This window comes from Neoarius graeffei, chromosome 11 (genome assembly GCF_027579695.1).
Source record: "Neoarius graeffei isolate fNeoGra1 chromosome 11, fNeoGra1.pri, whole genome shotgun sequence".
NCBI classification, from domain to species: Eukaryota; Metazoa; Chordata; class Actinopteri; order Siluriformes; family Ariidae; genus Neoarius; species Neoarius graeffei.
This window is the reverse complement of record NC_083579.1, coordinates 47,432,900-47,446,303: the sequence shown is the minus strand read 5'-3', so window position 1 is coordinate 47,446,303 and position 13,404 is coordinate 47,432,900. Positions and strand designations below refer to the sequence as shown.

The following is a 13,404-nucleotide window of genomic DNA, read 5'->3' as shown; positions in this document are numbered from 1 at the left end:
AGTTCACATTCCCCATGATAACGGAGGGAATGGATGGTTTGTAGCGCCACCGATTGTCTCCAGCTTTGCAGCCCCTGGGTTTCCTCCTCAGCTCAGCCGGGATGGGATGTCATATCCCGGCTCGTCCCATTGTTTTCAGGGCCAGCAGCTCCTCTCTCGAATAAGTGAGAAAACTGGCTCCTGGTTGCGTGTTAAAGTTAAATATATCCATGTTATATAGTAAAACACACTATGTCTTCGTAAGAAGAGCAAAAAAGTAAAAAAAGGTGGAAAAAAAGAGGTTTAAAGATCTAAAAACTACAGAGCTACTGGAGAGGCAGCCGTCTCACACAGAGCCGGTGTAAAGCCGATTATGGATGAGAGTATATTGTCCACATAAAATAGAAAAAAAAACCTACATACAAGACAATGCTGAATTGATGGTAACTGAACAATGTTTCAAGCATTAGTGATTCTCACAGGACCTGTCTTTTCCAACTGGATGGCATAACATCTGGATTCCTGAAGTAGTAGTAGTAATAATAATAATCCCACCAGTTTCCAATGCAAGAAAGCTGTAACACTGGTAACCCAACTGAATAACAAATATGTATAAAACACTACTGTCCAAGCACAATTGCATGTGCAACTGATAAATAATAAGCTAGAAACCATTCTCGGATTCACTTATTCTGTTTATACAAGATACAATGAAAAATGGAAGAGAAAACCATGAATATGGTTCAGAACAACAACAACAACAACAACAACGTAATTGCTGGAGAGTGAGTCATATTTACATCATCAGAAAATCACAAAGCTTTGGATTCAGGATCAATCATTATAAGCTGAAACTCTTAGCAGTAAAGGAGCTGGTCAGTGGTGAAATTTATGGCTATTTACAAATATTTTTGTGCCTTGGTTTACTGTTTAAGGAAGATGTTAGGGACAAAATAATCACCCATGGTATAAAGAAATGGAAACGTAGCCATGATGTGGACAAATACAACTTCACAAAATCCAGCTTGTGAAAAAAACAACAACAAAAAACCCACATCTTAACATAACATGATCAGAATAGCTTTAGACTGACAAGCTAAGACCTTTCTTTAATAATGGCCTGTGGACATTTTCCAAATATGTTTTTCACAGGCAATGGTTTAACCACCACTTTTAGTATAGCAAATTAAGTTAAGTCTTTGTGGCATTCGACTCACAGGGAACCTAGTATTGGGAAGAGAAAAACATGCCTCTCCAACAGATTTTGGCAATTGTGTAATATAAGATAAATCTTCTACTCTGCCCTTAATCAAAGCCATTCATCTGCACGAGGAAGATCTTCATTTCCTGGCTCACTTCAGCATCGCTTCTTTCCCTTGAATACCAACTACAGTCTAAAATAAGTAATGAAACTTCTTAACAAGGCCCAACAAACTTTAAATCTCATTTTTAAAGGGATAAATCTGACATACAGTTATGATGTTACTTTGAACATTCAAAATATTCTTACTCAACAAAATTCAGTCTCATCTGTCTCAGTCATTTCCTTCCTTGGTTTCTATTATGATCTGGAGCCTGCGGGCACGAATGTGTGGCAGCTGCTCGTAAATGCTGAAGCCCAGCTCACTGTTCTGCTGGGGTAGACAGAAAAGCAGCAGGTGGCTCCGCAACACCTAGATGAGACCAGAACATTGTGTCAGAGCAAGGAGACATACACGCACAAATCTGGAGGGATAAATCACAGCAGGGATGTACCTCATCTGTCAGGTAGTACGTCTTTCTCAGCAGACTCCGGCGAGTAATCTCCACCTCCTAGATGAAAAAAGCATGGCAAGCCCAATTACCTACGTCATGATGCCATACATCAAACACTCAGATGGTGAAAACCTACAACGATGCAATCCATCATATTTATCTTACAGCAGACATGAAAAGAAACTACTCCGCTCATGATAATATAATGTAGCTCAGTTTATGACGACTGGGGTCCCGATGTCATTTTGCATTTCTGAGTCTTACAATACAGTTTCCAAGTTTTTGGGAACTGACTAAAATTTATTCATAAATCTTCTGAGTGTCTTATTCACATCTGGACTTGCTTTGTCACAGAACATTCTTCACTGGTGACAACTCAGGAACCCACTACTCCTCACTTGTTCTAATAAGGAGCGCTTTCAGCACTTCAGCGTACTAAAACTTACTTCAGTCATCAAGTATGTGGCTCATTATCTCACACTTCTAATCAATTGCTGGAAACTGGACTTGCTATTACTAGATGAACTGATAACATTCTGGCATCGATGCAACCATTGTCATGAATATTCTAGGAGTATTTGAGGCATACAAATTAGTAACAAGGACTAGACTTGTTGGCAGCCCAGTTGACGGAGTTGGCATTGAGTTCTAATAGGGTAATTCCACCCCAAATCACCAGATTTAGAAAAATGTTCGCCACTGACCATCTAAGATTTGCTTCATACTTTCTGGAAATATTGTCAGTGTGCCCAATAAATGGTGTACAAAATTTTAGGCTCGTACCTTCATTAGTTTCTGAGATATAGGGGCTTTAAAAAAGGGGCATGGCCCCAATTTCACTGTTGAAACGTGTGCTACAGAAAATGGACCTAACTTCCATGAGTCATTACTTTTAAACTATTCAAGCAAGATACATGAAATTTTCAAGAATTGTTCTTCAATGCCAGACGCCTGTACATATTAAAATAGAAAGTTCACAGTTCAATATTTGCCAAGTTATGGCTTGCTGAAAATAATTAAAAAATGTGCTTTGGAGCAACTTTGACACCCCACATCTCCACATTAAAGCACACCAGATCTTTCAAATTTATTACTCATGTTATAGTACTCTTTAGACAACTAGGTATGTGTTCAAAAGAAATCAAACTTTCTGATTTATTAGACTTTAAAAAATAAAATAAAATAAAATAAAATATATATATATATATATATATATATATATATATATATATATATATATATATATGACGCGGTACGCGGTGGTCCGGATCACCGTATTTTCCATACAAAACGAGGGCATTAATTAATTATTTTTCCTGGATTGTGGTCCGGTTCACCGTATGCTGTATTATATTACGATATAAATAAAAACTTACCAAAATCATACTGTGTTTGTCATTTAATACGAGTTTTTTTACAAAGTCGTACATCATTTGTTATTTTTTCTCAAACCGGAAGAGAAATGCATGCGTAAAACACACGCGCAATAAAAGATACCAGTTCTAACGCATGTAAAAAAGCGGGAGCTGCCACGAGGGAAGTGAAAAATAATTTTACCAACTTTCGTCATTATGTCTCAGGGTGGTTATGAACAGCTTCTAAGGAATAAGAAAAAATGTGCTAGAGACTACAAAGCAACAGAAGAAAGGGCAAAGGAAAGAATTTATTCTAAATTAGGGGAAGAAGTAGCTGAAAATGTAAAATTTATTTGTCTTCTGAACTTGGTGGTCCGGACCACACCTGAAAACGGCGTGGTCCGGACCACAACGGTAGTCCGGACCACCGCGTACCGCGTCATATATATATATATATATATATATATATATATTCTGCATCTATAATTCAAATGTATATTACAAATGTATGACAAGGTCTACCATAAAAACAATTATACCACTGGAAAGAGCTTGTTTTGATTAGCAAATGCACCAAATATGAAGTTGGTATCCTAAGCCAAACTATGTATATTAAATATTAAGGTATCAAGTACGGCAGTTACGTAGATTTTTCCGTCATGCGATTCCCAGGAAATAAGTTATTAGAGAAATACAGCACATTAACTGCAAATAAAATCAACTGTCTGAAAATCAATCAACCTTCTGAAGGAACCCTCTAACCAATCAGATTTAAGAATTCAACAATGCACAATTCGTCCGCAGTAACCCTTAAGGTTTATGAAGGATGAACACTGATGGATAGAAAAGTAGAAGTTTTCCGAGATTATGGATTTAGCAGAAAACCAAAGAGGAATAAGTACATGTTCATTTTCACTTGGATTGGAATAGCAAGCTTTTCTTAACACTACTGACTGAGAAAAGTAGAAGTTTTCCGAGATTATGGATTTAGCAGAAAACCAAAGAGGAATAAGTACATATTCATTTTCACTTGGATTGGAATAGCAAGCTTTTCTTAACACTATTGACTGCGAGTTGGCCTAGTGGTTAGCATGTCTGCCTCTCGATCGGGAGATTGCGAGTTCTACTCGTGGTCGGGTCATACCAAAGAACATCATAAAAATGGTACCTACTGCCATCTGGCAAGGCACGCTGCAATATAGATGCGAGCGTGGAGTCAAACTCTTGCATTTACTAGAGGACTAGCCCCCCACCGTAACCCTAGCTGTATAGGCGAGAGGCCGAGGGATATAGAAACAGAGATTGGCGCCGCCCGATTGCATGGCGGGGGAAGGACTTTAGACTTAACACTCTTGTACCTGTGGCACAGCATCTTGGGAGAAAATGAAGGCATTGAGGTGGGCAACAGCTACAGCATACAGCACAGGGCACCAGTTCCTCCTCAAAGCTCTGGTCACCAGAGCTCGGAAATACAACCGCAGCAAAGGCAGCGAGTCTTCAGCAGGGGAAGTAAAGTTCTCTAGAGCAATGGGAAGCTAAGAATAGAAAACACAAATTGGCCATAATTAGAATCAGTACATTTAACAACTCACTTCAGTATGTTGTGAAACATGGTGCTGTTCCAACACATAAGGCCTACAAACTGGGAAAAGATTTTATAGGGTCACTCACTATTAAGATAAAACATTACAGCTGGATAGTCTATAAATGCAAATTAATAAGATTAAAAGTAACTGCTCATTATTACTGCTAAATCAACACATTGCACATTACTGCTCTTTTTGCTGCTACGTCATTGCCTTATTTTTGTATTACACTACCTATTTTGCACTACAATTACCTTTATTTTGTACTATACTGGGTGTTTGGGTTTTTTTTTTTTTACTTTTATTTTGCACTATATTGCCATTAGTTTGTATTATTTCTTCCGCCTATTTATTTATTTTGTAATTGGCATTCATGGTGGACAGCAAACTAAGAATTTCATTGTGCAAGAGGACATGTCCTTACTGTGCATACGACAATAAACACTTTGAACTTGAACTCAACAGCTGAAACACTGCTAACAAAAATCCAAGCAAAATCCAAGCAGGCGGATATATTTTTTTTACCACAAAAACTAAAAAATAAAATCAATATTGGGACAGATTTGTGGATTTGATTTTGATAAAAACCTACAGGCTTTTATCAGATTAAAAGCAAACCTGTTTTTATCTGCAGCTGGGTTACCATTCATCTGTTTTTGTGGATTCAGATTAATACATTTTAGTGAAAAAAAAAAAAGCTGATTAAAAATGCTAATGCTTATAATTTGAAACACATTTAGATGGAACCAGACTCGACATATCCATCAGTGACCTGCTCGCTTCATTCCATCTCATTACATGAATGTTTTATGAGTGAGCAGCTCCTCCTCACCTGCTCCAGCGAGACCCCAAGAGAGCGCAGAATTGAGACATGTTCGCCGAACACAGCCAATCTCATCGACACACTGTATCGCCTCTGCAGTGGCAACAGTATGAAGCAGCCGAAGAGTGAGTCACCAAAGGACACGGCCTCGTACTGAGCCAGCAGAGCGGAGTACAGATCATGGAAGGAAGCTAAACCTGGAGGTGGTAAACTCAGATCCAGAGCTTCTAAATGTCTGGGTCTTGTCAGCCCACGCAGCAGCGCCCATGTCAGATCCTTCACTGGTCTCTCCAGAAAGATATCACTAGAGCACAGGAAGACACAGACCAGACGTGCCAGTTTGGCCACGGGTGGCACCAGCTGCAGCGCCTGCTCCCTAAAGCTCTCAAGCACAAGAAGCCACTGCAGGCAATGCGTAAGTGACTGCACAGAACCAGCAGGTAGCGATTCGGCCCGCAGACCACCGCCCTGAGACACTCCTATTCGCTCATACAGGGTGATGAGAGGAAGAAAGGCCCAATCAGAAGGCAGTGAGGGGCCTGAGAGTTCAGGGAGGAGCTGAGAAGAAAGCCAGGGGTTACGACCAAGGTGCCGCTCACGGGAAGTGATCACAGCAGGCTCCAGGTAGGCAAGGTGGGTCAGGTAGCAGGCACGGATTGAAGGAAGCTGGGCAAAGGAGTCGCGGAGGAGGGGACCAGGGCTGGGTGAGTGACTGGACATCTCCTGAAGTCGCAGTTCTGCCAGGGTCGCTGCTTCTGGACCGCCACTCCCAGCCTCACTGCAGAATACAGAATTACACTTAATATCTGTAGCTCTGTTAACATTTAAAAACAATGCCCTTGCTTGAAAGCACTTATATGACTTGTTTCCTGGGATCACTCGTCAGATTGTCACAAAATGGTCAATCAGATGATCAATCAGTCCATTTTATCCACTGATTCAATCCATTTTTTTTTTTATGTAACATACAGTGGGAGTAGGGTCCAAAAGTCTGAAAGCACACTGAAAATCTGTTTTGTTTTTTAATTTAAGACTGGAGATGCGCAGAAGGTTTTATACTTTTGAAATATTTAAAAACAAAGAAAGCAAAATGTTACATATATCGAATATTTAATATTCAAGATTCTGCACTATTTCTTGGTCCCTATTTAAATGTAAGCACATTTGTCATATAGACCCTGCACAAATTTGTAAAAATGGTCAAATTTTCCTCAGTCCTACTCTCTTCCACTGCAGCATGTGTTCAGTAGACACTGGTGGATTTGATTTAAAATGGATCATAAGGTTTTACACAAACATGTGGAGCCCATTACAGCTTGAGTGCACACAGTCATTAAAGCAAAAAAAGGGGACACACCAAATACGAAGAAACTCTGAAACTCATGGAGACATTTGAAATATTTTACAGTTCACTCAAGCTGCTGGTGATGATATCATTTGCAATGAAAACTGCTGTATTAAATTATTAAAAAAAAGAATGCAAAATAGAAGCATAGAAGAAGAATTTTTGTAGGACACTACTGTATGTTACATGTGAGTACCCTTTACTCACATGCACAATTTACCTTAAAAATAAATAAATAAATCCCATATTCTCTAATTGCATACGTTGTAAATGATGTTTAAAATCATAAACTGGCTAATTATGTTACTGAACGTCCACAGAGACTGTGTAATCAATTTAAAATAATTGCTAGGAAGATTGTCCACTGCAATAAGTACAATTTGCTGCCCTCTTGTGAAGATAATGTGTAACTGCAGCAGAAACTATGACTTCAAATAATAATAATAATAATAATAATAATAATAATGAGCGGCACGTGGTGTAGTGGTTAGCGCTGTCGCCTCACAGCAAGAAGGTCCGGGTTTGAGCCCCGTGGCCGGCGAGGGCCTTTCTGTGCGGAGTTTGCATGTTCTCCCCGTGTCCGCGTGGGTTTCCTCCGGGTGCTCCGGTTTCCCCCACAGTCCAGAGACATGCAGGTTAGGTTAACTGGTGACTCTAAATTGACCGTAGGTGTGAATGTGAGTGTGAATGGTTGTCTGTGTCTATGTGTCAGCCCTGTGATGACCTGGCGACTTGTCCAGGGTGTACCCCGCCTTTCGCCCGTAGTCAGCTGGGATAGGCTCCAGCTTGCCTGTGACCCTGTAGAACAGGATAAAGCGGCTAGAGATAATGAGAATGAGATAATAATAATAATAATAAATTCTGATTACAAACAAGGCCTAATGGCTTGTACAAATTCCAGGTAAAATGTTTCTGATTGAAGATGACAGCCCTTAAACTTTGCCCAAACTTCTTTATACAATGATGTAAGAGAATTAAAAACCAGCAGGTTTTAGTGTGAGTACATGAAAAGAAATGTCTGCACCAGATGCATGTTCTTCTTCATCATTTATATCAATGAATTTAGTAGGCGCTGTCAAAACACAATGATGAACACCAACAAGTTACAGCTACAGTAAATGGGAAAATCTTAAAGTGCCATTCCACCATTGGATGTATTCTTTGGCATAAAATACAATATATTTTATGACAACATGACTAGACAGAGAAATCTTTTAGCTTCAAAATGATATATCAAGCATAATTTTTTGACAACAAGTATATTAATTTTGCGACCAAAGTCACCTACCCTTTTAATTTCCGCGCGGTAGTGAAACGTGATGTCATCGGCAGGTTCCCCTTCTTGTGTACCACGTGTCAGTCTATTTTTAGACCAGGAAACCCCCAAAGTGAGAGAGTCATTTCTCCTCGTATATGGGGGCCAAAAGAATTGCGAAAAATTTTGAGTTAATCTTTCAGTTAGCTAGATTTATTGGTATTAGCTAGATTTATTGGTATTATTTTTATCGCGTTCTATCCGCCATTGCTGATAATATGTGCCACGTCACGTGGTACACAAGAAGGGGAACCTGCCGATGACATCACGCGCGGAAATTAAAAGGGTAGGTGACTTTGGTCGCAAAATTAATATACTTGTCGTTGTCAAAAAATTCTGTTTGATATATCATTTTGAAGCTAAAATATTTCTCTATCTAGTGATACCATTTATATATGTTGTCAAAATATATTGTATTTTATGCCAAAGAATACATCCAATGGTGGAATGGCACTTTAAGCACATCTGACGAAATAGTTTACTCGATCCACTCCAATTCCCCAAATACAGTAGGCCAAACAGGCCACAGCAAAACAACACACACAGAAATACAAAACAAGTGTTTCAGCAAAGTCCTCCAGTATTAAGAGCATTAAAATACGATTATGAAATGAATCTGATTAAAGTTGCAACCAAATTCTGCAGCTACTGTATCTAGCAACAGCCAGACTATATAATGTTTGTTATAATGTTGGGGGAATATTAGGGATGTGCTACTTAGAAGACTGGCTAAACATACAGTGGTGTTTGAAAGTTTGTGAACCCTTTAGAATTTTCTATATTTCTGCATAAATATGACCTAAAACATCATCAGATTTTCACACAAGTCCTAAAAGTAGATAAAGAGAACCCAGTTAAACAAATGAGACAAAAATATTATACTTGGTCATTTATTTATTGAAGAAAATGATCCAATATTACATATCTGTGAGTGGCAAAAGTATGTGAACCTCTAGGATTAGCAGTTAATTTGAAGGTGAAATTAGAGTCAGGTGTTTTCAATCAGTGGGATGACAATCAGGTGTGAGTGGGCACCCTGTTTTATTTAAAGAACAGGGATCTATCAAAGTCTGATCTTCACAACACATGTTTGTGGAAGTGTATCATGGCACAAACAAAGGAGATTTCTGAGGACCTCAGAAAAAGCGTTGTTGATGCTCATCAGGCTGGAAAAGGTTACAAAACCATCTCTAAAGAGTTTGGACTCCACCAATCCACAGTCAGACAGATTGTGTACAAATGGAGGAAATTCAAGACCATTGTTACCCTCCCCAGGAGTGGTCGACCAACAAAGATCACTCCAAGAGCAAGGCATGTAATAGTTGGCGAGGTCACAAAGGACCCCAGGGTAACTTCTAAGCAACTGAAGGCCTCTCTCACATTGGCTAATGTTCATGAGTCCACCATCAGGAGAACACTGAACAACAATGGTGTGCATGGCAGGGTTGCAAGGAGAAAGCCACTGCTCTCCAAAAAGAACATTGCTGCTCGTCTGCAGTTTGCTAAAGATATTTTTGTCTCGTTTATTTAACTGGGTTCTCTTTATCTACTTTTAGGACTTGTGTGAAAATCTGATGATGTTTTAGGTCATATTTATGCAGAAATATAGAACATTCTAAAGGGTTCACAAACTTTCAAGCACCACTGTAGTGAGGCACTGAATCACAACAAACAAACAAACTCACGGAAAGAGGTTCTGATTGAAGATCATGGTAGACACAAGTTCATGTGAAAGATATTCACTTCCTGGTAACAACCAGGAGAGCAGAGCCAAGGCAACTTGGTGAAACAGAGGAGCATGTTTCTTCACCTCTGGGTCAGCAGGAACCTAAAAATTTTAAGCCATGAGAAAAACAAACAAGTATGCCATTAGCATAGACACACTAAATCACACATGCCCAAAATATATGTTTCTTCTATACTTAGATTTCAAAAACACTTCACTCAAGTTAGTTAGATTGCCAGAACAAGTAATTTTCTTAAGCTGAACAATTCTCATGCTATTTTGAAAGTATGGAATCTTTAAAGCTAATGTAGCTAGATAGGTTTTAAATTGGCCCGATATATGAATTTGCATTCTAAGCGTTAATTACTGGTTGGTGTACTGGTGTGTGTGTGGACATATACAGTGGTGCTTGAAAGTTTGTGAACCCTTTATAATTTCCTATATTTCTGCATAAATATGACCAAAAACGTCATCAGATTTTCACACAAGTCCTAAAAGTAGATAAAGAGAACCCAGTTAAACAAATGAGACAAAAATATTATACTTGGTCATTGATTTATTGAGGAAAATGATCCAATATTACATATCTGTGAGTGGCAAAAGGACGTGAAACTCTAGGATTAGCAGTTAATTTGAAGGTGAAATTAGAGTCAGGTGTTTTCAATCAATGGAATGACAATCAGGTGTGAGTGGGCAGCCTGTTTTATTTAAAGAACAGGGATCTATCAAAGTCTGATCTTCACAACACGTTTGTGGAAGTGCATCATGGCACGAACAAAGGAGATTTCTGAGGACCTCAGAAAAAGCATTGTTGATGCTCATCAGGCTGGAAAAGGTTACAAAACCATCTGTAAAGAGTTTGGACTCCACCAATCCACAGTCAGACAGATTGTGTACAAATGCAGGAAATTCAAGACCATTGTTACCCTCCCCGGGAGTGGTCAACCAACAAAGATCACTCCAAGAGCAAGGTGTGTAATAGTTGGCGAGGTCACAAAGGACCCCAGGGTAACTTCTAAGCAACTGAAGGCCTCTCTCACATTGGCTAATGTTAATGTTCATGAGTCCACCATCAGGAGAACACTGAACAACAATGGTGTGCATGGCAGGGTTGCAAGGAGAAAGCCACTGCTCTCCAAAAAAGAACATTGCTGCTCATCTGCAGTTTGCTAAAGATCATGTGGACAAGCCAGAAGGCTACTGGAAAAATGTTTTGTGGAAAGATGAGACCAGAATAGAACTTTTTGGTTTAAATGAGAAGCGTTATGTTTGGAAAAAGGAAAACACTGCATTCCAGCATAAAAACCTTATCCCATCTGTGAAACATGGTGGCGGTAGTATCATGGTTTGGGCCTGTTTTGCTGCATCTGGGCCAGGATGGCTTGCCATCATTGATGGAACAATGAATTCTGAATTGTACCAGTGAATTCTAAAGGAAAACGTCAGGACATCTGTCCATGAACTGAATCTCAAGAGAAGGTGGGTCATGCAGCAAGACAACGATCCTCAGCACACAAGTTGTTCTGCCAAAGAATGGTTAAAGAAGAATAAAGTTTATGTTTTGGAATGGCCAAGTCAAAGTCCTGACCTTAATCCAATTGAAATGTTGTGGAAGGACCTGAAGCAAGCAGTTCACGTGAGAAAACCCACCAACATCCCAGAGTTGAAGCTGTTCTGTACGGAGGAACGGGCTAAAATTCCTCCAAGCTGGTGTGCAGGACTGATCAACAGTTACCAGAAACGTTTAGCTGCAGTTATTGCTGCACAAGGGGGTCACACCAGATACTGAAAGCAAAGGTTCACATACTTTTGCAGTTCACAGATATGTAATATTGGATCATTTTCCTCAATAAATAAATGACCAAGTATAATATTTTTGTCTCATTTGTTTAACTGGTTTCTCTTTATCTACTTTTAGGATTTGTGTGAAAATCTGAAGATGTTTTAGGTCATATTTATGCAGAAATATAGAAAATTCTAAAGGGTTCACAAACTTTCGAGCACCACTGTATTCATGGCTTGGTGGGGAGGATAGGCTTTGACTTTGTGAGGACATCGTTTGCTGAGGACTAGTAAGGCAAATGTGTGTCTGTATAAGAGATCCAGTACCAGTCTGTGAGCCAGCCGGAGTATCAGATAGAGAAAGTGGTGCTCGTGGCGTAAAATCCAGGCAGTGGCATGAGACACTGATGGTATCGCACCAACACAAGACTGCAGGTAAGCCAGCACAGAGTCCGAGAGGATGAGAGAGATGAACTACAAAGACAGGCACAGATAAACATCAGCTCAGGAAAAAAATTGCTTTTCAAACTGATATTTCTACAATTCATGGTGCTCCATCTATTTACTGTCATTACTATATACACTTTTCCTATTCAAATCCTGGGATACATCTACTGTAATGTAGCAATTTCCAAGTATGCTACATATTCAGCATCTGAAAGGTAAACCTACACTCTTGGTTAAACCACGGTGGATGGTCATGATGATGTCCAGTAGATAGAAGAGAGCAGTACAGAACGGGAGAGGAGATTCAGGTCCTAACAGGCTGGTAATCTTAACCCTGGAGCTGCCCAAGCCTGGCAGACTGGGAACAACCTCCAGGGCTGAAGTGCTCAAACCAGGCTGACATATTACGGAGATCGACCTGAAGGACCATTGATGGACAATTTTGATCAGAGCAATATAAATCAGCACAGGATTATAGAACATTTATATTGTTATACGTGTAACATTTAACAGTTATTCCATGAAATCAAGTCGTACATGAGCTGATAGCAGATGAGGCGCCGAGCACCGAGTTGGCTATAACTTTTATTCTATCCACATTCACTGGATTTTGAGAAACAGAGCATTTTTATTTTTTGCAAATTCGATAAATAAAAACTTTATACAAAACATCCGACGAAATCATTTCCACTTAGAATGTAAACAAACCGGCGAAATGACAGGAGCAGTTTGTGAAAAATGCTGTAATAATTCTTGTTAAAAAAATGTTCTTACCATGAAATAGTTTCAGCACATATTTTGTAGCTTTTTATTTTTTATTTTTGGGGGGTTTGTTTTCGAGTAGAGTTTTTATTTCGTCCTTGGTTGGTTCAGTAACGCTTCTTTTTTGGGTTTTTTTTTTTATGGTTGGCAAACCAACTTAAAGGTGCATTGCGGCACGGTGGTGTAGTGGTTAGCACGGTCGCCTCACAGCAAGAAGGTTCCGGGTTCGAACCCAGCGGCCGGTGAGGGCCTTTCTGTGTGGAGTTTGCATGTTCTCCCCGTGTCTGCGTGGGTTTCCTCCGGGTGCTCCGGTTTCCCCCACAATCCAAAGACATGCAGTTAGGTTGACGTGGGGCAGCCTTGGGCTGAGGTGCCCTTGAGCAAGGTACCTGACCCCTGACTGCTCCCCGGGCGCTCTGGTGTAGCTGCCCACTGCTCCGAGTGTGTGCGTGTGTTCACTGCTTCAGATGGGTTAAATGCAGAGGATGAATTTCACTGTGCTTGAAGTGTGCATGTGACAAATACAGGG

At 39.8% G+C, this 13,404-nt stretch overlaps 1 protein-coding gene across 1 annotated transcript in view; it reads right to left on the bottom strand.

Moving 5' to 3' along the window:
• Positions 1 to 653: 653 nt before the first annotated feature.
• rpap1 (RNA polymerase II associated protein 1) overlaps positions 654 to 13,404 on the bottom strand; it is a 69,475-nt gene continuing 56,724 nt past the window's right edge. Inside the window, exons 19-25 of the mRNA XM_060934046.1 lie at positions 12,339 to 12,531; positions 11,994 to 12,140; positions 9,844 to 9,986; positions 5,508 to 6,276; positions 4,448 to 4,624; positions 1,735 to 1,791; positions 654 to 1,652 (exon numbers count right to left, since the gene is read on the bottom strand). Coding sequence (XP_060790029.1) covers positions 1,515 to 1,652; positions 1,735 to 1,791; positions 4,448 to 4,624; positions 5,508 to 6,276; positions 9,844 to 9,986; positions 11,994 to 12,140; positions 12,339 to 12,531 — 1,624 coding nt within the window. The 3' untranslated portion in view covers positions 654 to 1,514. The remainder of the gene's footprint in view (positions 1,653 to 1,734; positions 1,792 to 4,447; positions 4,625 to 5,507; positions 6,277 to 9,843; positions 9,987 to 11,993; positions 12,141 to 12,338; positions 12,532 to 13,404) is intronic.